The following is a 26,097-nucleotide window of genomic DNA, read 5'->3' as shown; positions in this document are numbered from 1 at the left end:
TTTTTCGTGATCTCTTATATTCCTGTGTTGTGGTTTATCTGGACGATATTCTGATTTTTTCTGCCAACTTAGAAGAACACCGCCAGCATGTCCGCATGGTTCTTCAGAGACTTCGACACAATCAACTTTATGCCAAAATGGAGAAATGTCTCTTTGAATGTCAATCTCTTCCTTTCCTAGGATACTTGGTTTCTGGCCAGGGACTACAAATGGACCCAGATAAGCTAGCTGCTGTATTAGATTGGCCACGCCCCTCCGGACTCCGTGCTATCCAACGTTTTTTTTAGGGTTCGCCAATTATTACAGACAATTTATTCCACACTTTTCCACTATTGTGGCTCCTATCGTGGCTTTAACCAAGAAAAATGCCAATCCCAAGTCCTGGTCTCCCCAAGCGGAAGACGCATTTAAACATCTCAAGTCTGCCTTTTCTTCTGCTCCCGTGCTCTCCAGACCTGACCCATCTAAACCCTTCCTATTGGAGGTAGATGCCTCCTCAGTGGGAGCTGGAGCTGTCCTTCTACAAAAAAATTCTTCCGGGCATGCTGTTACTTGTGGTTTTTTTTCTACGACCTTCTCTCCGGCGGAGAGAAACTACTCCATCGGGGACCGAGAACTACTGGCCATTAAATTGGCGCTTGAGGAATGGAGGCATCTGCTGGAGGGATCAAAATTTCCAGTTATCATATACACTGATCACAAGAATCACTCCTATCTCCAGTCTGCCCAACGACTGAACCCTCGCCAGGCCAGGTGGTCGTTGTTCTTTGCCCGTTTTAACTTTGAAATTCATTTTCGCCCTGCCGACAAGAACATTAGGGCCGATGCCCTCTCTCGTTCCTCGGATGCCTCTGAAGTAGAGCTCTCTCCGCAACACATCATTCCTCCTGACTGTCTGATCTCCACTTCTCCAGCCTCCATCAGGCAAACTCCTCCAGGGAAGGCCTTCGTTTCTCCACGCCAGCGTCTCGGGATTCTCAAATGGGGACACTCCTCCCACCTCGCAGGCCATGCGGGCATCAAAAAATCCTTGCAACTCATCTCTTGTTTTTATTGGTGGCCGACTCTGGAGACGGATGTTGTTGATTTTGTGCGGGCCTGTACTGTCTGTGCCCGGGATAAGACTCCTCGCCAGAAGCCTGCTGGCCTCCTTCATCCTCTGCCTGTCCCCGAACAGCCTTGGTCACTGATTGGTATGGACTTTATTACAGACTTACCCCCATCCCGTGGCAACACAGTTGTTTGGGTGGTCGTTGATCGATTTTCCAAGACGGCACATTTTATTCCTCTTCCTGGTCTTCCTTCAGCACCTCAGTTGGCAAAACAATTTTTTGTACACATATTTCGTCTTCACGGTTTGCCCACGCAGATCGTCTCGGATAGAGGCGTCCAATTCGTGTCTAAATTCTGGAGGGCCCTCTGTAAACAGCTCAAGATTAAATTAAACTTCTCTTCTTCTTATCATCCCCAATCCAATGGGCAAGTAGAAAGAATTAATCAGGTTCTGGGTGACTATTTACGGCATTTTGTTTCCTCCCGCCAGGATGACTGGGCAGATCTTCTACCATGGGCCGAATTCTCATACAACTTCAGAATCTCCGAATCTTCTGCTAAGTCCCCATTTTTCGTGGTGTACGGCCGTCACCCTCTTCCCCCCCTCCCTACTCCCTTGCCCTCTGGTTTGCCCGCTGTGGATGAAGTGACTCGTGATCTTTCCACCATATGGAAAGAGACCCAAAATTCTCTTTTACAGGCTTCATCCCGGATGAAAAGATTTGCCGATAAGAAAAGAAGAACTCCCCCCATTTTTGCTCCCGGAGACAAGGTATGGCTCTCCGCTAAATATGTCCGCTTTCGTGTCCCCAGTTACAAACTGGGACCACGCTATCTTGGTCCTTTCAAAGTCTTGTGCCAGATTAACCCTGTCTCTTACAAACTCCTTCTTCCCCCTTCTCTTCGTATTCCCAATGCCTTCCATGTCTCTCTCCTTAAACCACTCATCATTAACCGCTTCTCTCCCAAACTTGTTTCTCCCACTCCTGTTTCCGGTTCTTCTGACGTCTTCTCCGTGAAGGAGATTCTGGCCTCCAAGACGGTCAGAGGAAAAAAAATGTTTTGGGTGGATTGGGAAGGCTGTGGCCCAGAAGAGAGATCCTGGGAACCTGAGGACAACATCCTAGACAAAAGTCTTGTCCTCAGGTTCTCAGGCTCCAAGAAGAGGGGGAGACCCAAGGGGGGGGGTACTGTTACGCTGAGCGCTCCGGGTCCCCGCTCCTCCCCGGAGCGCTCGCAACATCCTCGCATTTGCAGCGCCCCGGTCAGACCTGCTGACCGGGTGCGCTGCAATACCTCTCTCAGCCGGGATGCGATTCGCGATGCGGGAGGCGCCCGCTCGCGATGCGCATCCCGGCTCCCGTACCTGACTCGCTCTCCGTCAGTCTTGTCCCGGCGCGCACGGCCCCGCTCCTTAGGGCGCGCGCGCGCCGGGTCTCTGCTATTTAAAGGGCCACTGCACCACTGATTGGCGCAGCAGGCCTAATTAATGTGTTCACCTGTGCACTCCCTATTTATACCTCACTTCCCCTGCACTCCCTCGCCGGATCTTGTTGCCATTGTGCCAGTGAAAGCGTTTCCTTGTGTGTTCCTAGCCTGTGTTCCAGACCTCCTGCCGTTGCCCCTGACTACAATCCTTGCTGCCTGCCCTGACCTTCTGCTACGTCCGACCTTGCTCTTGTCTACTCCCTTGTACCGCGCCTATCTTCAGCAGTCAGAGAGGTTGAGCCGTTGCTGGTGGATACGACCTGGTTGCTACCGCCGCTGCAAGACCATCCCGCTTTGCGGCGGGCTCTGGTGAATACCAGTAGCAACTTAGAACCGGTCCACCAGCACGGTCCACGCCAATCCCTCTCTGGCACAGAGGATCCACCTCCAGCCAGCCGAATCGTGACAGTGGCGAGGGGGCCTGTGGCTTAGCTAAGGAGCCTGGTCACAATTGCGACCCCTTTTTCTATGCTACTGTTTAGACACCCATAACAATGGCTTTAGTATATGAAACAAAGGCAATCTTACCAGCTGAAATTTTATCTACTTTGGCAAAGTTACTTTATTTTGGAGGCAAAGGGTAAGCAGTGTGTGAAGCAATTTGCAGTGTAATACTAATAAAAATGGTGCCTTCTACATAAGTGCAGCAATACCCTAACACCACTTTAGTTTAAAAGTTCAATATATTTTAAACAAATTTTTATTTTATTGAGAGACTTCTGTAAGATCCAAATGTAAAAAAATAAATAAAATGCTTACATCAAATTAACCCATGGGCACACACAGATGGGCATATGTTCAAGGTAGGTGTAGGCTGACAGCTCTCTCTCTTAACTTCCCCATACAAGTGCAGGATAAGCTTTCTATGTTATTTCTCTATCAGGAGCTTATTTACTGTAGGAATGAAGTATCAGTTATGTTGAAATCCAACATACCTGATCAATCTTTTCCCTCAACATCTACTATCTAGAGGCTATAAGGAAGCCCCCATACATAGTAGCACAGCCAGGGTGGAAGTTAGGAAGAGTAGGTGGATGTTTATGGTGCCACTAAGGGAGGGGCATTATTAATGAGGGGCATCATTGATGCATTAAAGAGTAGCCCCCACCATCCTTTTTTTTTTTTCTGTCCCTGCCTATTGCCCATCTCTCCCTAACCCCCTCCCTGCTTTAAAAAAATTTTTTTACTATATAAAAAATGGCTTTTTGTCAGCCTGGTAGTGTGCTCACTACCAGGCAGACTTCCCTAGCAGGCAGACGTCACTGATGCCTGCTGGGGCCGACACTTCCGCCCTTAGTTCCTCTACACAGGGTGCCTCCAGCTTTTTCACCACTACAACTACCAGCCTGCCCTGACATCTATTGGCTGTCAGGGCATGCTGGGAATTGTAGTGGTGAAACAGCTGGAGGCACCCTGTGCAGCCCTCCCCCCGAGAACAATAAATTTGTTATGGCCGCGGCGATAATCATACCTGCCGCCGTCACCCCCACCGAAAACAATTAATTTGATATGGCTGCGGCATACGGTCAATCCATACGGTGCCTCCACAAGGTACCCTTTTCTTCCTAGAAGCACTAGAATTCTTCCATACTTTTGAACACTTTTGAATTTGCAACAGTTCTTTTTTTCACAGGTTGCACATGAATTAATGAAAGAAAATGTTTATTGACAACTCAGTAGAAAAATAAATATATCTAATGCATCAGTTCCAAAAGTTCTTTAGGTACATTATTGATTATATCCATGTCCATTGGAGATGATAACACCATTCATCTCAGCTACTGGACCACGTTTTGTACATCGTAATCATGAAAATGTATCATTTGATGCTTTTACATCAGAGGGTGATAAAAACCACAAATCAAAACATTTATGGGGGGGTGTAGGTTGCTGAATGTATCATTTATAAGAGGAAACAATCTGACATTTTTCCTTTACTTCTTATGAGACACTTGCTACAAAAGCTTTTATGGACAGTTATAGTGGTTCTTTATTGTTCTCTTGCACATGGCAGGGTGTAGCTTCCTATAGGTTTCAGCAAAAAGGCATTCACCTCAGAATGGAAATGGATTTGCTGGTATGTGAGTGTGACATAATTATCTCTTAAGCACTATGAAGGAGCAAGCTGTGCCATTTAGAAAGCAAAGAGCCTTTCTCTCCCCACAGACATCTCAGAATAGTGCTGAACCATTTCTGATATTTATGTCCCTAAAACCTCTAAATAGTAAGGAAGCAAAATATGATATCATCATATCATCTAATCTCTAACAGAGAAAAAGTAATGTACATTGTAAGGACTAAATGTTGCTGAGCAGGAAGGAGTATGTATGTAAGTAAATAGCAATAGTGCATTAGGAATGATGATTTGGCTCATTTTGTAGTTAGGTAACCATGTGGATGATGAGCGTTATGCTGTAGGATAGGAGAACTAATCCTGAGGATATTGTTGTGTCATGTGACAGGGTGGTGTAACTAACCTGATCTTCTCTTGTGGACCCAACTATCCATTTGTGAGTTCAGTTGTTCCTGTAGTGCAGGAATGAGACCTCTGAAAACTCAATGAAGCAACTTTATTACTTTACTTAAATCCAGTACAACACAGTTGAGCCAGATGACTTGATATTTGGTCACTGTCTCTTTAAATGATGCGTTTGCAGCAGATTTACTGAATTTTGTAGTCTCTGTGGTCCTTTTAGCACGTGAAAGTGTGGTGACTATTGCAGATGCAAATATAGACAGAGGTAAATATTCACAGTCCAATGAGCTTATACTCTACTGATGAGATCTTTCCAGGTTGGCTTACTGTGGTGCAATATGTATACATTTACAAGCGAACTCTGGGTTGTGGCATGTTACAAAGAGGGATGTACACAAGAAACATGATAATGTGACAGCCACCAAGCACTGACTCCAATGGTAGGTCATTGAAGAGATTAGTGTATTGCAGAGGACACTTGCTCAGCTTTGTAATTCTCCTCTGACGAAAACTAAAAACTCCTCACAGCATGGACTACAACAGGAACATGACAGTAACTAAATTGTAGCAGGATTTCATCTAGAGTTAAAGGGGTACTCAGACCCTAGACATCTTATCCCCTATCCAAAGGATAGGGGATAAGATGTCTGATCGCGGGGGCCCCCAGAGCTCTCCCTGCTGCACCCGGTGTTCAATTAGAGTGACGGGTGGAACGCCGAAGGCTCGAGATGTTACGGCCATGCCACGCTTGGGACGTTACAGCCATGCCCCCTCAATGAAGTCTAGGAGAAGGGGCGTGATGGCATGTGACATCACAAGTGGTGTGTGATTGTGACATCACGAGCCTCCGCCCCACATTGCCAGTCATCTGGCACAGAGTGATGTTCGCTCCATGCACCGGATATCTGGGGTGCTTCAGCTGAGATTGCAGGGGTCCCCAGCGGCGGGACCCCCCGTGATCAGACATTTTATTACATAAAATGTCTAGAGGCGGAGTACCCCTTTAACAAATGTATGTATGGCTAGCAAGAGCTGAAGCTGGGATATATGCACATTTTGCTGACTGACTGGACTACTCAGCAAGAGCAGAGCTGGGAGATGTTGCTCTGGCCAAAGCCAGAATAATTCACCTTTTACAATGATTGGGCAGATTCTGAGAATCCTGTTTTTTCACAGTCTCCCATGATTACTTTTAGTTTGGTGGGGCAGCCAACTCTAGTAAGAGTCCTGTTGTCCCATACTTCTTCCATATAAGTATTATGAAGGCTACGGCAATCTTGGGGACATTGCGTGCAGCAGAAATGTATTTGTGCCTTTCTCCACATCTGTGGCTTCATGCAATCCTATGTCTGAGCTCTACAGGCAGCTCTTTACCTCATGGATTGGTTTTTGCTCAAATCAACTGAATTGACAAGAGGTGACTGCACTCAAGGTATAGAAATATTTCATGATCAAGAGAAATGGGAGGCCCCCAGAGCTAAATTTCAAGTGTCATGGCAAAGGGTTTGAATACTTATGTCTATGCCAAATTTTTGTATTTCCTTTTTAGTAAATTTGTATAAAGTTAACCAATTCTGTTTTCACATGTTTAATATAGGGTATTGAATGCAGAATGAGGGGGGAATTATTTTAGTACAAGGCTAATAATAATAACATGAAAAAGGTGAAAGGGAATACTTTTCAAATACATTATACATATGTACATTATACATTTGTTTGCTCTGTAGTTGATAAAGTTTTTTTCTTTTACATCAAAAGCAGGAACCTGCAAGGAAGCATAGTGCAAAAAAAAATAAAAAATTTTAAGCGGTTGTATGAGATTAGAAAAATCATGGCTACTTCCTTCTAGAAACAAGGCTCCTCTTGTCTGTGAGTAGTGACTGGTGTTACCACTCGTCGGTCTCAATAGCTTCAACTGTACTAAAAGACACAGCCCCTAAACAAGAGAGATTCTCTTTGTAGAAGAAATCAGCAATGTTTTTTTAATCATTTATCCTTTACAGTCTTTTCTCATGTGGCACTAGCCCAATGGTCGATCTGTTTTATTAAAGAAGCGAAAAATGTTGCTATAAATGTTTCCAGTGAAAACCACACCGTTGTACCGCAGATTATATATATGCACATGTGGCTTTGCTGTTTTTCCTCACAGTAATTTTCCACATTACAAAAAATCCATATTTTAGGAATGAGGTGTGAGGGCGCTTTGTAAAATAATATTCATTCATATTTCCAAAAACATGGTAAAAAATGTGAACAGAACCAAAGATTTTCTTGGAAAATGTGATCAGTCCCGTAGCTTGGATGTTTTACTCCAATTATTTGAAATTATTGTTATCTGTTTTAAGAATTGATAATAAAAATTAGATCCTGAACATATTCTGTTGTTGCTTGGGCTTCTCCTGTCTATTATCAGGAATAAGGATCCATTCTATGGCTATGTTCATACGGTGGAATGTCCGCAAGGAACATGCCAGTGCTAGGACCGCTCGGAAATGAGACATCTCATAGACGGCAACACATTTCCATGCAGTCTCCTCAGGAACATAGAACATGTTAATTGTTTCTGAAGACAAGGGAATCAGGATTTCCATGCCAGATGTTTCTGGCGCGGAATTCCTAATTCCATCGTCCACAAAAAAATTCTGCCGTCTGCACATTGCAGCGGAAATCCATTGAAATCAATGGGACTCTGCTGCTGCGGAATCTCTGTGTGGAATTCCAATGTGGAATTCTGCATCGAAATTCTGCCATGTGATCATGGCCTATGACTGTCAGTTTGAAAAAGATAAGCCTTAACGGGATACCCCGCCATTAGACATCTTATCCCCTATCCAAAGTATAGGGACAAGATATCTGATCATGGGGGTCCCACAGCTGGGACCCTCACGATTTCTGTGAAGCACCCAGCATTCAATTAGAACGCTGGGTGCGGGTGGCATGAGGTCACGACCACGCCCCTTGTGAAGTCACACCACGCCCCCTCAATGCAAGTCTATGGGAGGGGGTGTGATGGCCATCAGGCCACCTCCCATAGACTAGCATTGAGGGGCATGGGGTGACATCACAAGGGGCGTGGGTGTGGCGTTACGACCCCCACCGCCCACTCCAAGCGTTTGGAACAAAATCTTCTAAACACTTGGCCAGCGGAGTACCCTTTTAAAACTCCCTCCCTTCTAATAAATATTCCCACTGTTTACACCTAAGCACTATGGAATAGATTCATCAAAATTAGTGCAAAAAATAATTACAGCAGTTGCCTACAACAACAAATCAGATTCCACTTCTCTTTTTGCAGAGAACCTTTGGGAGATGAAAGCAGTCACCTGGTGATAATTCTCCCCCTTTGTGTATGTCAGATCTCATGATCCACATCAACATTTTTTAAATAAATATTTTTTAAGAGGATAAAAGTAGCACATGCAGTATTTTTTAAATATACGCCCATGTAAATTGCCCCATAGATTACCATTAGCTCCATAATACATTCTGAAAAATACAGATGTGATACAGATGCTAAATACACTAGTGTGAAAGCAGCCATAATCCACACCAGAGGTGTGTGGCACCTATTTATCTTATTTATGCTCTATTGATAATACTTTAATACATGTTAGGTCTGGTAAAACATTAGTTTTCAAAAGTGAATTAGGACTGATACTTTTACCCACAAAATACCTTGTTTTAAATGTTAAGATCTCCATGTATTATAAAGACTTCTTAATGCATATCACAAATCTTTTACATTTCTAATATGAAACCATGCGGGTTAGCTGTTTTACGTAGATTTAAAAAAAGTGTATGTATCTATTAACATTGATTTCTAAATTTTCATGTTTACTATATATTTTGCAGAATGAGCTATTTATGATGCACAACTTGCTAAATATTTTTGAAAGAGACACCCGAGCATCTGCAAGAGCTGTATCAGTCAAAGAAGAAGAAATTAATAATGTGGATCTTATAGAACCATTATTTGATGACTTCTCCTATAACAAGGTAATACTATCTCTGTAAATGAGCTATTTTGGTGCAGTATTTGTTTATATTATTTGTAGTCGGTCAGGAAGTACTATAGACACTGAGTGAAGCGGCAAGGGGAATGAATGATCATTAATCCATTTTTGGCATCCAACTACCCCAAAACCATAGTGTGACCCACAACAATCATTCATTTCTCACTAATTTTTAAAGGGGTACTCCTGTGGAAAACTTTTTTTTTTTTAAATCAACTGGTGCCAGAAAGTTAAACAGATTTGTAAATTACTTCTATTAAAAAATCTTAATCCTTCCAGTACTTTATAGGAGCTGTATGCTACAGAGGAAATGCTTTTCTTTTTGGATTTCTCTTCTGTCATGACCACAGTGCTCTCTGCTGACATCTGCTGTCCATTTTAGTAACAGCCCAGAGCAGCATATGTTTGCTATGGGGATTTTCTCCTGCTCTGGACAGTTCCTAAAATGGACAGCTGAGGTCAGCAGAGAGCACTGTGGTCGTGACAGAAATCCAAAAAGAAAAGCATTTCCTCTGTAGTATCCAGCCACTAAAAAGAACTGGAAGGATTAAGATTTTTTAATAGAAGTAATTTACAAATCTGTTTAACTGGCACCAGTTGATTAAAAAAAAAAAAAAAAGTTTTCCACGGGAGTACCCCTTTAAGGAATAACCACTCTCAATATCCAGAGAGATTGTTGGGAGATGCTTCAAAGTAGTGGTCTTAAACTGTGGCCCTCCAGCCGTTGGCTGTCCGGGCATGCTGGGAGTTGGAGTTTTGCAAATTCTGGAGGGCCACAGTTTGAGACCACTGCTTTAAAGTAATTTGCAGTGTTTCTTGGATAAAAGTACATTTTGTATTATGTTTGGTTTACATGTATGCACTTGCTTGCTGCTCTGAGCTGAATGAATTTCCTTTCCACTCTGGCAGCTCACTATATAGTCCCTAGGTATGACGGAAAAAAAAAAAAAAAAAAATTATGACATATCACAGATACTGATAAGAAAAATAGGAAAATGGGCACTGCAAATACAATCTACGTGGGTGCAACAAGTTGCCAAAACACTGAAAGTATTGCAAGGAGAAAAAATCTGGCAACTACGAGATAATGCACACCAACACATGCAAATAATGTAATAAATGTGCTTTTATTAACATGTATCAAAGAAGGGGAATGCACACACGCACAATTAAAAACAATTAAAAACATATACATATCCAGAGCATGGGAGTGTAGTCCCAGCTCAACCCCCTAACTCATGCTAAATAGCATACAAAGGTGAAAAATGTCCCATAAACATATGCACAATACCACAGCCTAAAATGCAAAGCTGCATAAATGTCAAATACCAATAGTCCCCCTATAATACCATATATGTAAAAAATGTCTAGTATAAATAATGAAAATGCCCAAAAAGATAAGTGACCACAATGAAACAAAGCTAAAATAATATAAAATATTGCACTATGTCCGTACCTAAATGAACACTATACAAAAAGTGCAACAGTTACATATACTGTGAACAATAAAGTGAAAAGTGCAAGGTCTATCCAGAAGCTAGATTTATAAAAAGCCTGGGCTATAGCAATCTGAAATTATAAATTGTGGGAAAACTACACCAAGAGTCAAGGAGGCAGCTCGCCCCACGCGTTCCGCCACCCGCTACGGCAGCTTCCTCAGGAGTGACTTTTGACTTCCCTAAGTGTCATATATATATCCATATTAATTTGTAACACCTGTAAAGGTAGTTGGTTACCTCTGATTAGCATACACAGATATCCAAATCATGTGGTCCTCCATACATAACACACGGACCTTACTTCCGACGAAAGTTACTGAGCACTGAGACCCCGATCAATCTAAACCCCGATCAATCTGTGACACGTCAAATGTTTTTTGAAATTACAGAGACACTTCAGGCAATGGCAGAAGCTCAACTCTTTTCCTAATAAGTGCAAGGCTATCACTTTTTGTTGCACTGCATTGACCAATCACTATGCAGACTGGTATGGAGAGAGTGATTGGGACTGTGAGAACAGCTTCCTGCTGCCTTACCTAATCTAAAACCCCTTTAACTCTTCACTGGATCATGTTAAAGGGGTACTCCAGTGGGGAAAAAAAATCAAGTCAACTGGTCAACTTGTACCAGAAAGTTAAACAGATTTGTAAATTACTTCTGTTAAAAAATCTTAACCCTTCCAGTACTTATCAGCTGCTATATACTGCAAAGGAAGTTGTGTAGTTCTTTTCTGTCTGACCACTGTGCTCTCTGCTGACACCTCTGTCCATGTCAGGAACTGTCCGGAGCAGGGGATGTTTGCTATGGGCATTTGCTCCTTCTCTGGACAGTTCCTGAGACAGACAGAGGTGTCAGCAGAAAGCACTGTGTCAGACAGAAAAGAACTGCACAACTTTCTCTAGAGCATACAGCAGCTGATAAGTAATGGAAGGATTAATATATTTTTTATAGAATTAATTTACAAATTTGTTTAACCTTCCAGAGTACCCCTTTAACCCCTTAACGACAATGGACGTAAATGTACGTCATGGTACCCTGGTACTTAGCGCACCATGAAGTACATTAATGGTCTGTAATGACCGCGAGCACCGGTCCGGTCATGCATGGCAGGCACCGATGTCCACCATTAACCCCTTAGATGCCGTGATCAATACAGATCACTGCATCTGCGGCAGTGCAGCACTTAAAATGGATGATCGTATTGCCCGCATCGCTGCCGCGGGGATCCGATCATCCAGCATGATGGTCGGAGCCCCCCTCACCTGCCTCCGGCCATTTCCTGGGGTCTTCTGCTCTGGTCTGAGATCGAGCAGACCAGAGCAGAAGATCACCGATAACACTGATCAGTGCTATGCCCTATTCATAGCACTGCACAGTATTAGCAATCAACTGATAGAAATAGTCCACTATGGGGACATAAAAAGTGTAAAAAAAAAAAAAAGTTTGAAAATATAAAAAAAAAGTTAACAAAATTAGAAAAATCCCCTCCCCCCGTAAAAATGTTAATCGTCCCTTTTTCCCATTTTACTCCCAAAAAGCGTAAAGAAAAATAATAATGAATAAACATATTTGGTATTGCGGCATCCGAACTATCAAAATATGATGTTAATTATACCGTATGGTGAACGGCGTAAGCGTAAAAATAAAGTCAAAAATTGCTGCTTTTGTCACATTTTATTAAAAAAAATGAAAATAAAAATGAATAAAAGGGGATTAAAAAGTAAAATATAAGCAAAAGTGGTACCAATAAAAACTACAAATCACAGCGCAAAAAAAATGAGCCCTCATATACGGAAACATTTTAAAGTTATAGATCGTCACAATAGGGCAATTTTCTTCAAATTTTGTTAAAAAAATAGTTTGAGATTTTTTAAGTGGTATAATAGAAAAGCATATAACATGGGTATCATTTTAATCATATTGACCCACAGAATAAAGAAAACATGTAATTTTTGCCGTAAAGTGTACAGCGTGAAAACATAACCTTCAAGAATTTCATAAATTGCAGTTTTCTTTTCAATCTCCCCACACATATAATGTTTTTTTGGTTGCGCTGTACATTATATGGTAAAATGAGTGATGTCATCACAAAGTAAAATTGATGACGCAAAAAACAATCCCACATATGGGTTTGTGAATGGAATTATAAAAGAGTTATGATTTTTAGAAGGTAAGGAGGAAAAAACAAAAATGCAAAAACAAAATTGACCTGGTCCTTAAAGGGGTACTCCACTGGAAAACTGGTGCCAGAAAGTTAAACAGATTTGTAAATGAAAACAGAAAAAAGTGGAAATGGCTCAATTACCTCTAAATGGCACTGGCTAGACTGAGCAATCCAACCCTACACAAAAGAATGCTGGAGCTCAAAGTCTATAGATATTTGGATAGTAGAATATTTATTTGTCATACAGTATATCAAAACATAAATGTACGGGTGGTTTACTGGGACCTTGTGAAGCCACCTCATAAAATACGCGGTATTACCACCAATAGTTCTGTTAATTCAGTTAATGTTACTTGTTGTATTGTCCCAAGATTCTTTGTCTGTATATAACTTATGTATAATTAACTAGGACATCCATTAAATAGTATTGTAGCTCCACAATTAAATGTGCCAATGATTGTCTCAATAGCTGTGCACAAATCTTTCACTTGTAAAACTGTCCAAAAATCTCTCACTTTATACTCCGGCACCGCTATGTAATCTGGAGATGAGATTAATCACAGAAATGTCAATGTTGATATTCCGTGACAGACCAGACTATGCATTCATTATCAAAGCATATAATGTTGTATAACTCACCCTCTGGAGGATATCAGAATTGATGCAGCACATATAATGTTAGATATCAGAATTGGTACAGCGCACCTCTTACCTCACCGGGGGTCTAGGCTCCTGTAGGAAGGGACTTGCAGATCGCGTGTACTGATGTATCTCAGCGCGACTGGCGGGACTCGCGCTCTTAGTAAGTTCTCAGCAAGTGGAGGAAGAACAATGTGGTATGCTCGTTCACTTCACTGGTCGCCTCGGACTTGCGTCCTCGTGGGTGTCAGGCGCACAGTAGCAATAGAGTCGCACTGATAACAGAGGACAGAAGGTGAATGGGATGATTGACGGCAAAAACTTAAAAGTTCAAGTGGTTGTAGCGGATCAATCTTTGGCTGTAACTGGTATTAACCAAGTATCCTGGTGGCGTGCAGTGCGATACTGGATGAGTTTCAGAACCAGCCTTAGGTTCCTTCTTCAGGAGTGGTTCAACATTTTTTTCAGTGGAGTACCCTTTTAAGGGGTTAACAGCATGTAAATGGCATACATTGTTGTATTTTTATGATTGTTTTTACAATGTATACAGTCAATATGATAGATAATGGCGAGATAACCCCGATCAATCTAAACTTTACACATATCTCTGGACACATCAAGCTATGGCAGAAGCTCAACTCTTTTCCTAATAAGCGAAAGGCTATCACTTTTTGCTGCTCTGCAGTAACCGGAGGATCACCATGCAGACTGGTATGAAGAGAGTGACTGGGACTGTGAGAACAGCTTCCTGCTGCCTTACCTAATCTACAACCCCTTTAACTCTTCACTGAATTATGAATGTTGATGTACAGTGTTTTGAGAGTAGCTACCTTACCCGAAATGGATTTTGCCATCCATCTGTCATGCTGGTATAAATAGTTCTCTTTAGGTCTAGTTATGCTGCATGGCTGATTTTTTTAATACTCTAAAACATATCTGTGAAATTTATTATGTTAATAACAGTTATAAAAAAAATGTCATAGCTTCAGATAATAAAGCAGAGTTCATTTTTCATACAGGCAGCGGCTTTAATTCGAATGGCTTCAACCTTCCTGACAGAGAAACTCTTCCTCAAAGGGATCAGCGTGAGTTAAGAAATGATTTTTGGAATTTATGAACTTTTGGCAATATGACAGGCACATCTGATTCATTGATACTACATGGATCTCTCTGCTTCTCAACTAAAGAAGTAATGACCTTCCATTTGTCTCATCACAGTCATACTTGAAGAAATTTTCATTCTCAAATGCTGACCAGGATGGTTTGTGGAATCATTTACAAATGGTACTTTTTCTATATTTCTTCACCAGTGCAGCTTGCATGAAAATTCAATGCCACTAATGTAACTAACTTATATAAGATATTCGTATTCCAAATCAAATGACAGACTATTACAAATAAAATGACTACCCCTCCTAAAATGAGAAACTGGGCTCTCCATACTGGGTGGACCGCACTGTTATATTTAAAAAGTACATGTCACCAAATAAACTGTTCTCAACTACCTCAGGCTATGTTCCTTAAAGGGGTAGTGGAAAACTTTTTTTTGTCAACTGGTGCCAGAAAGTTAAACAGATTTGTATATTACTTCTATTAAAAAATTATTAATCCTTCTAGAACTTATGAGCTGCTGAATACTACTAACTTTCTAGCACCAGTTGATAAAAAAAAAAAAAGTTTTCCACTGGAGTACCCCTTTAACTACTCCTTACACCCCTCCTGCCCTTAAAAATCAGAGCTTTAAAGAGCTTTGTATCATACTTTTCTTCTTGTTCACATAGTGCAATTTCCCAGCAGGAGAAAGTAAGCATTTCCCAGCAGGCATGAAATCACTGAAGCCTGCTGGGGAACCACTTCCGCCCTCACATGGTTTCAGTGCTGTGATGAATAAAAGACCTCAGGCTCTGTGCATGTTTCAGTCTGTGCATATTTCAGTGAGGCTCTCCAGCTATCAGTCTATGTGGCTTTCTGTGAGAATCTGTGGAGCTTTCCCTTTCTGTGCAGCTGACAATCAAGCTCAGTGCAGAGACACACTTCCTGAGTTCGGATTCCTGCCAGGCAGGGAGGAGACCACACTCACTGTATTAATTGTGGCAGGGAACAGAACAGAGCCACCCCGTGGGTGTTTTTTCTATAACATTTCAAACATATTTATGTTGATTATTTTAAAAGCAAGTGAATGGGAACGTTTCTGCTAATTACACAAGGAACACTATATTAAATGTTTTATTTGGTGACAGGTACTCATTAATGAAATTTTTTTTAATCATTTACGTCGGTACCCATGTTAAAAAGATGTATATGGTACAGCAAACCTCAGTGTATACCACCTAAATGGAGACCACAATGATAATCTCTTGATCTTTTTTAGGTAATAGGGGTCTATGGATAACTTTACTGGACATGCCAGAATTTTTCCTGGCACACATGATAGACAGACACTGTGAACACAGTGTGAAAATAGCCTAACATAGAATAAAAAGAATACATAGTTTTAATAAATGTATAAATTCTCTACTGTAATTTATAATGAGAAGAGCTAAGAAAGAAATATTAAAGGGGTTATCCAGTGTTTTGCAAACAGAACAATATCCTGCTGGTGCTAGCAAAAAAGAAAGAAAAAAAAACTTTACTTACCTAACTCTCATCCCCAGCTGGTTCCCCCCAGCTCCTGTTCGGCTTCTTCCGACCCCAGTCTTCTGTCTTCTAAGAAGAGCACTTGTTGCAGGACTTGCTTGTTCAACCAAATACTGGCCGAGAAGTGACAGCACTACAGTCATTGGCCCCAGTAGTATGAGAACCTTAGCAGGATGCCAGATAACCCTTTGAAACTGAATTTCTTTTTTAACTATTGTTGATACAAACAACAACATAGCTCATGTTCTAAGTTTATAGATAACCAGGATGAAGTTAAATTACCAATGCCATTGAAAGACATCATGGATTCTTGGACATGGAAAAAAGGCATACCTCTAGTAACCCTTAACACGTCTACTGGAATGTTAAGTCAAGGAGTGATGAAGATGAGCAATCATGAAAATACCACCAGTGATTCTAAGTATGTTCATAGTATATATAATAGAATTATTGTTCACTCAAGGACATAACGCCATAGCATGTTACCACTAGTAGGAATCTGTTATTCCCTCTTCTCCTGTTTCTTAGTCTGTATGAGGCATTGTATCATAGCCTTATTCCTGAGAAAAGCATCAGTCTAGATAGCTTGGGTACAGTTTCCCTGGTAGAGCCATTCAATTTTGTCAGACTATAGAATGGTGGTCTCAAACTGTGGCCCTCCAGATGTAGCTAAACTTCAACTCCTACCATGTCCGGGCATGTTGGGAGTTAGTTTTTCCACATCTGGAGGGCCACAGTTTGAGACCACTGCTATAGAGTATGTGATATTTTTGTCTGTTGAAGTTTTGGTATCTGTTTCTGTATCCTGATATTTGTATTGGGAAAATCATACATGTATGTGTCAATATCAGGAGGTCACAAGAATGTCTGGAACTGGAGATGACAGTGGAAAAAAAAAAGTTTTTAAATCGACTGGTGCCAGAAAGTGAAACAGATTTGTAAATTACTTCTATTAAAAAATCTAAACCCTTCCAATACTTATCTTTTCTTTTTGAATTTATTTTCTGTCTGACCACAGTGCTCTCTGCTGACACCTTTGTCCATGTCAGGAACTGTCCAGATTAGGAGCAAATCCCCATAGCAAATCTCTCCTACTCTCGATAGTTCCTGACATGGACAGAGGTGTCAGCAGAGAGCAATGTGGTCAGACAGAAAAAAACAACTCAACTCCTCTGTAGTATACAGCAGCTAATAATTACTGGAAGGATTAAGATGTTTTAATAGAAGTAATTTAAAAATCTGTTTAACTTTCTGGCACCAGTTGATTTGAAAAAAAAAAAAAACTTCACACACTCTATAGTCTGCATAGATTGTATGGCCCTGGCCTTGGTTTATTGATGAAACTCCACCACAACTATCCAGACCTGAGCATTCAAAGATTACCTGATCCATTTCTCTGGAATTAAACTATAAAACAATGAGCCTATGAACATGTGGACATGTATTTTAAGGAAGCCACCACTGCAGGTGGCGGAACGCGTGGGACAAGCTGCCCCCTGACTCCTGGTGATAACTGTCCTGTCGCTACATTTATTTTCATGCTATTCTTGAGCCAGAACCTTTTCATTTAGCATATATTGGGCCATTATTTTGTTATTAGGCAAGGTTTCTAGTGTTGTTGGTATATAGTCCTTACACATTTGTAGTTATACTTTGGTATTTGCACATATTCATTGGTCACTTGTTTACATGGTAATATTTATTACGACACTTGTTGCACTGGACACTTTATCCAGATATATTTATTATATTGTGGGCCAGTAATTGCGATTTACATGTATTCAGGTTCTGGTGTCTTTTCCTAATTTATATATGTGAACAGGACTGTTTCTTCACCTAGTATGCTATTAAGCATGAGCCAGGGGGTGAGAGATAGAATTACATCCCTATGCTTTGTGTATTCTTATGTGGTTTTAAGTGTTTTCATGGTGGTTGTATCCCCCCCCCCCCCTTTATTTTGTCAGTTGATGTGAATAAAGTCAATTTAATCACTTATATACAGTTGTTGGTGTGCATTGATGCTGGTTGCCAGCTTTTTGCTCTTGTTGCATGACTTCTGTATTTTAGGCAACCATTTGCACCCACGGTAACTACAGTTGCGGTGCCCATCGCTTTTTGCCTAGTCTGACATGTATTTTAAGACACACTATTTGTTACTATTATACTATTGCTTCAGGTTTTAAGCATGTTTAATGTTGGTGACGTTACTCTCAATGTCCTATTTAATCATGTATATAAAATTTTTCTAGTAAATTTGAGTAGCCGTATTAGTCCTGATGCAGATGCAAATCAAAAAACGTTGCAGTATCTTGTAATACCTTTTTTATTGGACTAACAGAATTTTGTAGAGACAAGCTCACAAGCAGAAGACACAGGTTACATCTCACAAATATGCAGGGGTTAAGACAATAGATGTGGAGCATTCACAATAAGATGGGCCATAAATTGTCCTGTTATGGGAACATAGACTAAATAGATAAGGATGAGAAAAAGGGGGAGGGAGGGGGGAGCAGGGGAGAGAATGTAGTTAAGCAGGACAAAGTGAGATGCAAAAGAGAAGACAGTACAGTACAGGATATAAGAGAATACAGCACAGGTTATAAGAAATTTTGATAATGAGACAAGAAGCTCAAATCCACATTGAGTCCCCTGTTTTTCGAGTCAAAAAACAGTATCATTTTGGCTTCAAATGTCTTTCTCTCTTGTGTGTTTTTGAAGTTCCCTCTCAGTATCTTGATTGTAAGGTCATGTATGGAGTGGCCTGATTGAGTAAAATGGTGTCCAATTGGGGTGCAGTGGTCATTTTCTTTATAATGGTTGATGAAATGTCTGTGTAGATTCATCCTTTTCGTTGAGTTTCCAGCTGGTTTCACCAATGTAGCATCCCATGTCACACTTGGTGCATTGTATCATGTAGTCCACATTTGGGGATGTGCAGGAGTATATGTTATATGCCTTGTTGTTGTGGGTGGCTTCCATCTTGGTGCAGATATGTTGGCAGAGTTTACAGCGAGGTTTGGTGCAGGGTTTGGTCCCATTCTCTGTGTCTGTTCTTTCTGTAGGTAATTTTCAGCTGACCAGCTTTTGTTTTAAATTGAGTGGTTGTCTGAAGGCCAAGATGGGAGGTTCAGGGAAGATTTCTTTTAGCATCTCATCTTCCCCCAATATTGGCTGCAGGTCCTTGATAATTTTGCGTATTTCCTCAAGGGCCGGATTGTATGTGGCTACCAGTGGTACGCGTGGTGATGGTTGTATCTCTCTGTATTGTAGCAGGTGTTCCCGTGGTGTTTGAAGGGCAGAGTGTATTTTCCCATTGATGGTCCTTGGTTTGTATCCTTTTTGTTTGAATTTCTCAGACAGTGTTTATAGGTGCAGGTCTCTGTCATCAGGGTTGGAGCAGATGCAATGGTACCTGGTAGCTTGGGTGTATATGATGCCTTTCTTTGTGTGTGAAGGATGGAAACTGGATTGGTCTGTGGGTTTTCTGTACACAGACGTTTGCCGTGTGTTCCTGTTTATTGTGACAGTAGTGTCCAGGAAGTTCACACTTTCTGTAGAGAAGTCCATTTTGAGTTTGATAGATGGATTGAATGTGTTAAAGGCATCATGAAACTTTCTGAGTTTTTATTTTCCTTCTGTCCAAATGATGAAAATATCATCAATGTAACGGTAGTATCTGTAGGGTTTGTGAAGTTGTGTGTCTAGAAATTGTTGTTCGAGGTCAGCCATGAATAGGTTGGCATATTGTGGTGCCATCCTGTTCCCCATTGCAGTGCCCATCATTTGTAGATATATGTCCCTGTTGAAGCTGAAGTAGTTGTGTGTTAGGATGAATTCTATTAGTTTAGTGATGACTCCAGGGCTGTATTTACGGTTGTGGGTTTGGGATGAGAGGAACAGGGAGCAGGCATCAATTCCATCTATGTGTGGGATGTTGCTGTATAGGGATTCTACATCCATTGTTACTAATATGGTGTTGGCAGGCAAGTTTGTAATCAGATTAAGTTTGTTAAGAAGGTAAGTGGTGTCCTGTATGAAGCTGCTGGTGTTTTTCACAAAGGGCTTTAATAGGTTTTCTACTAAGCCAGAGATCTGTTCTGTTAATGTGTCCATACCTGTTATTATTGGTCTGCCTGGGTTCCAGTTTTGTGGATTTTTGGAAGCATGTAGAATGTCCCTGTTATGGGATTTGTGGGTATGAGTGTCTCTAATCCTTTTTGTGACTCTTTTGGGAAGGGTTCGATCAGTTTCTTCAATTCCAGAGTGTATTCTTTGGCGGGGTCTTCTGTCAGTTTCTTGTAGTATGTAGTGTCTGACAATTGTCTGCTTCCCTCTTTGATGTAATCCTCAGTGTTCATTATCACTACTGCTCCTCCCTTGTCTGCTGGTTTGATTGTTATGGTTTGATTATTCCTTAAGTTTTTGATGGCGTCTGTTTCTAGTTTTGAGAGATTGTAGTTTGTTTTATAATGGTGTTTTTTGACCAAGGATGCTGTTCTTAATCCTGCACATCCCCAAATGTGGTCTACATGATACAATGCACCAAGTATGACATGGGATGCTACATAGGTGAAACCAGCAGGAAACTCAACGAAAGGATGAATCTACACAGACATTCCATCAACCACCATAAAGAAAATGACTACTGCACCCCAGTTGGACACCATTTTACCCAATTAGGACACTCCATACATGACCTTAATAGCAGGATGCTGAGAGGGAACTTAAAAACCACACAAGAGAGAAAGACATTTGAAGCCAAAATGATACTGTTTTTTGACTCGAAAAACAGGGGACTCAATGTGGATTTGAGCTTCTTATCTCATTATCAAAATTTCTTATAACCTGTACTGTCTTCTCTTTTGCATCTCACTTTGTCCTGCTTAATTACATTCTCTCCCTGCTCCCCCCTCCCTACCCCCTTTCTCATCCTTATCTATGTAGTCTATGTTCCCATAACAGGACAATTTATGGCCCATCTTAGTGTGAATTCTCCACATCTATTGTCTTAACCCCTGCATATTCGTGAGATGTAACCTGTGTATTCTGCTTGTGAGCTTAGATTTGCTTTAGACTTGATAAAGGGAGGAATCCCGAAAGCTTGTCTCTACAAAATTCTTTTATAAAGCTGGAATCAGATAACAAGAAATCCCATTATTTATAATACGTGATGCATATGTCACAGAGCAAGCCAACCATATCTCCCATATATTTTCTGGCTAAGGTCTTTTAATGCAGATGAAGTAAATCTCTCACCAGCTCTTCACAGATCAGAACAGCATAGAATAGTTTACTAATTTATTTATTTTTCTACAGTCATACATGGATTATTCCTATCACTTGGATGAAAAATGGAGTTCAACAGCCATCAATATGGCTAGATACTAAGACAAGTAAGTAACTGTTCTTATTTTCTGTGTACTTCTGTCAATGGGTTTGAGTACATGTAACACATAGTTAAAGTGTCCTGTCATTTCAAAAAACCTTTTGTTACGGCTGAGGAGTAGTGGATCCACTTACCTGTGTGTATGATGACGTGGACCGTGTCAGGGAGTGGAGTCTAAGGTGCCGCTGGTTTTCACCAGAGCCCACCGCAAAGCTGGATGGACTTGCTGCGGCAAGTGGCACCCAGGTCGCTACTTTTGATGGGACTCATCCACACAGGCGGCGAAGATGTAACGTGGTACTGGATGGATGAGGCAGCTCGTAGTCAGGACAGGCAGGTGGTCAAGGCAGGCAGCACAGTAGCAAGGTCAGGACACGAAGCAAAAGGTCAGAGGGCAGGCGCAACAGACGCAAGATCAGGGTATCTAGCAACAGGGCCTGGAACACGGCAAAGCACAAACCGAACACTTTCTCTTAGGCTGATAAAGCACAAAGATTCGACAAGGGTCAAAAGAAAGTGCCTGTACTTATAGGGTCATAGGAAAGCAAGAACCAGTTAAATGTGTACTGTCCCTTTAAATATCACAGAGCCGGTGCACACGCCCTATGACGCTGGGGCATGCGCGCTGACAAGCAGGAAGAGAATAGAGATGACCAGGAAGGAAAGAAGTGGTGGGCAGGCTGCAGTCGCATCGTGGGATGCGAACCGCAGAACGGGAAAAGCCGGGCAGCGGAGGAGGAGAGCGTCCGTGGCCAGCATGTCTGACCGTGGCGCAACTTCTAACACATTTCATATATCAGAGACAAGTCAAAACTTTTGCTCAATTTAAGTGCGGGAAGGAGTGCCTAGTAATGCACTCTTACATTTCGGACAACCACAAAATTTTTGTAAAAAAAAAGAAAAAACACTTAGTTTTACTGCAAAAAAACAAGGCAAAAATGCAACAAAGCTAGAATAAAACATCTAACATAAGTTAAACCTTTACATTTTGCTTCCAGTATCGTAATGCCAATTGTAATGTATAAATGTATACATACTCTTTTATTCATACTCATTAAAACAACATGATTTGGCAAATTAACATTCAAAATGTAGTTTTACTTTTCATTCTCAGAAAATGTCCCAGAAATGAAGACTACACGTGATGGTGAATGGATTTTATTAAATATTGATGTCACTGGTTATTACAAAACAAATTACGATGTCAAAAATTGGAACAGCATCGCGAAGAAGCTTGAAGAAGATATTGGGGTGAATCTCTTTATTTGTAAACATTCTTGTTTGCAGAGTTATATAAACAGTGTAGCTCCTGGTGTTGCGTGCAACTTCCATTATTGTCAATGGGAGTTAATCAAATTGTGTAGGACAGTCTTCTTGGCTCTTTTCCAGATCCAGACCATCTCTGGTTTCTGCAAACAAGAGGCCATATTTAAGCTTATTGGGGAAACCCCTTTAAATTCACTGCAGGCCAATTTCTGCCTGTCTCAATGTTTCTTGGGGGTGTGGTTGGGGTTTTTATAATTTCATTCTCTTTGCGGGTTACTGTATATGATGTAGCATTTCTAACAGATGGTGCTGTACCCTTAGAGCAGTTCCATACCCAAGCATTAGGTACTGACTAGGTACATCACTGTGGTCAGTTATTGAAAGGCCACACTGAGTGTTTATTTTCCCTTACAAACTACTATGTGGAGTTAGCTTCTCAGAGATGTCTTAAAGGGGTACTCCACTGCAAAACAGAAAGTTAAACAGATTTGTAAATTATATTATAACAAAGACACAGCGTTCGGCACAACGGTGAATCCGGCCCACTGATATAAGCACAATTCAGCAAAACACAGGTGTGCGGATCAACCATGCAGGGCTCATGGGGTGCTCAGCCTAGGCAGACGGCAAATCACTTAGGGAGAATGTGAGAATAAAGCGGCACTCACCAAGTCCAACGTTTTCATGCAAAACTTTAATCCATGCAAGGGGATGAAGTTGCAAGTGCGGGAGAGACAGGAACGCTGGGGAGCCCGGCTAACAGGTCACAGCCGTATCGTGCTTGCTGCACTTCCTCAGACCGTCCCATCCACTTGGGTCCGCCCAGGTAAATACCTGAGAGGCTCCACCGGTGGGTGTTTCTGTGATCACGTGTAATACACAAATGACACATACATTTAAAACCGAATTAAAAACAGAAACTAGCAGGGCAATACAAAAACTGTTACAAAATAGTGATTATATAAATATACTAAGATCTAATTTATCATTCAAGCCGAGGTTCCCCTGTGCGTTAGTACGCATGATCCAGCGGGCCTAGGCTTGAAGTAAAAGTTAGGGAACACGCACAATTATGAAAAGCTTACTTTAAACCCGTTAGCAAAATTACATCCAAATTACAAAGCCTCCTGAGAGTAATGTTCGTTTGGAAGACAACATATTCATTATGTGGTCTAGCACTGAGAATAATTTTGAGAATTTTGTCCAATTCTTGAACGTGGTAAACGATATGAATTTGAATTTCACTTTCAAGACCAGTTCTACTCAGCTAGAATTTCTTGATGTATTGGTAACCCTCAGTGATGGAGGTTTACCTACTTCGGGATTTAGAAAATCCATGACAGGTAATTCTCTGCTGCACTATTTCAGCTACCATCCTGGACAGTTCCTAAAATGGACAGAGGTGTCAGTAGAGAGCAGTGTGGTCAGACAGGAAATTAAAAAAAATGTAAAAGAATTTCCTCTGCAGTATAAAGCAGCTTATAAGTACTGGAAAATTAAGATATTTAAATAGAAGTAATGTATACATCTGTTTAACTTTCTGGCACCAGTTGATAAAAAAAAAAAAAGTAAAGCTGAGTACCCCTTTAAAGCAAACTATTTTTGGGTATTTTTGTTTTTTTAAGTAGATAGGTCAGAAACTCTGTGCTGATTTATTTTATTCTATCTATATCTATATAGATAGAAGTCCAAATTCCAAACCCTAGTAAAGACAGGCATAGGGGTTTATTTACTAACAAGATCCTGACTCTTTTTTCTTGGGTTTGTGCCCAAATTGTGTTGCACAATCTATGTGACACAATTTGTGGGCAAAAAAAAATACCAAAACCCTCCATTTTAGAAAAAGAAAAACCTGAATAGGGGGCACGTTCACATGAGAAAGGGGGCGTGGTCCTAACAAAATGGGAGTGTCCCCGACAATTTTGAAAAATCCCAACATATTTACTAAGGTTTCCACAGAAAATGTGGTGGATTTGAGCCGAGGAAAACCCTACAGATCAGAAAATTTGTTAAAAAAAAAAATGCAAAACTTAGGGAAAAGTGCAAAATATAGGGAAACATTAGTAAATACCTTGGGGAAATACCTGTTGGGAATCAAAACCAACATAGAAAACTACACTCCACTTTTAGTAAATAAGCCACATAGTGTTTCCCTTAAATGTAAATGCACAATAGTAAGATTTGCTGAAGACAATTTCTCTGTTCTGGTGCAAGCCTGCGCTAAACCATGCACATTTTTGTGGATTTGCTTTAGTTTTTTTTCTCTGCAGATTCCTAGAAGGTGGACAAAAAAAAACACACCTAAATCCAAAATATTTGTGCAATTTGTCTGGGACAGTATATTTCCATACTGAGTCCATAGGTGCTTTGCAAAACTATGCACATTTACCATAACAAACGAAGATACAAATTAAACGTCTGTTACCCTCTATCTTGGCAACAGACAGTAAACCTACTAACTGGTCCTGAACTCTTACACTCTTTGCTTTGTCTCCTACTTCTTTCTAATATATATTTGGTAGCATGAAAAGGGGGTCAGGTAGGAGGGTGTATGACTTCAGCAACAGACTACAGTTCCTATATAGACCTACACATCTGGGAATAGAGAACAAAGCAACCAATGTAGTCACAAAACTGTAGGATATTTTTTTTATTATTATTATTATTTATTGAAGACTCTTCAAACTTGCTTTATTTTTTTCATTTTAGATGTATCTAGAAATCAAACAAAATGGGTGTAAAGGTGTGCATAGACTTTAAAGCCTGTTTTACCTTTTTATCCTATCTTGTCGTCAAACCTTGAATACTAAAAATAATGAACATTAGCATACTATTTCAGTATATGCACTAATGCTTACAGCTTGTTTTTTTTGTCTGCAGCCTCTGCCAGTTGTTAATAGAGTACAGATCATGGAAGATGCATTTGTATTGGCAAAGTAAGTACAAGAAAAGCTGACTGCTTGAATGCTTAGTAAATGTAAAAACGAAACAGTTCTACCATGTTATTGTTATACAAGGTGTTTGAACTCTTATGCCAGCTAATAAAGTGCCCCAAACATTCTTAAATATTTTCAAATAGAACATTTATATAAACTATATTAATATATTTAGGTATACTTTCTTGAGGTGAAAAAAAAGTTGGCGAATGGAGAAAAGGGGTTCTTTTATATTATGAAGACAACATTATAATTAATAGTAATAATCCAAGGGAAACAGCACGCCAAAAAAAAGAAGAAATAGCGGTGCACGCAGAGCCGGACCCTGGTCAATGGTCCTCTATGTAATACAAATTAGTAGAAGTCCGCAGTACACAATCCGAATAAGTGAAAAAAGTGAAGTTTTATTCCATAAACAGGTGAAAGTTACAGCGACGTTTCAACCAGCTCTCCTGCTTGAGAAAGACCAGGAGAGCTGGTTGAAACGTCGCTGTAACTTTCACCTGTTTATGGAATAAAACTTCACTTTTTTCACTTATT

At 40.7% G+C, this 26,097-nt stretch overlaps 1 protein-coding gene across 1 annotated transcript in view; it reads left to right on the top strand.

Annotated features, from left to right (window-relative positions):
* LVRN (laeverin) overlaps nt 1-26,097 on the top strand; it is a 158,100-nt gene that overhangs the window by 103,745 nt on the left and 28,258 nt on the right. Inside the window, exons 7-13 of the mRNA XM_056537403.1 lie at nt 8,870-9,013; nt 14,352-14,417; nt 14,551-14,616; nt 16,221-16,390; nt 21,286-21,362; nt 22,470-22,606; nt 25,502-25,557. Of these exons, the coding sequence (XP_056393378.1) occupies nt 8,870-9,013; nt 14,352-14,417; nt 14,551-14,616; nt 16,221-16,390; nt 21,286-21,362; nt 22,470-22,606; nt 25,502-25,557 (716 nt within the window). The remainder of the gene's footprint in view (nt 1-8,869; nt 9,014-14,351; nt 14,418-14,550; nt 14,617-16,220; nt 16,391-21,285; nt 21,363-22,469; nt 22,607-25,501; nt 25,558-26,097) is intronic.

Source organism: Hyla sarda, chromosome 1 (genome assembly GCF_029499605.1).
Source record: "Hyla sarda isolate aHylSar1 chromosome 1, aHylSar1.hap1, whole genome shotgun sequence".
Lineage (NCBI taxonomy): Eukaryota > Metazoa > Chordata > Amphibia > Anura > Hylidae > Hyla > Hyla sarda.
Note: the sequence above shows the minus strand (reverse complement) of the source record. Positions and strands in the feature narration are given on the sequence as shown.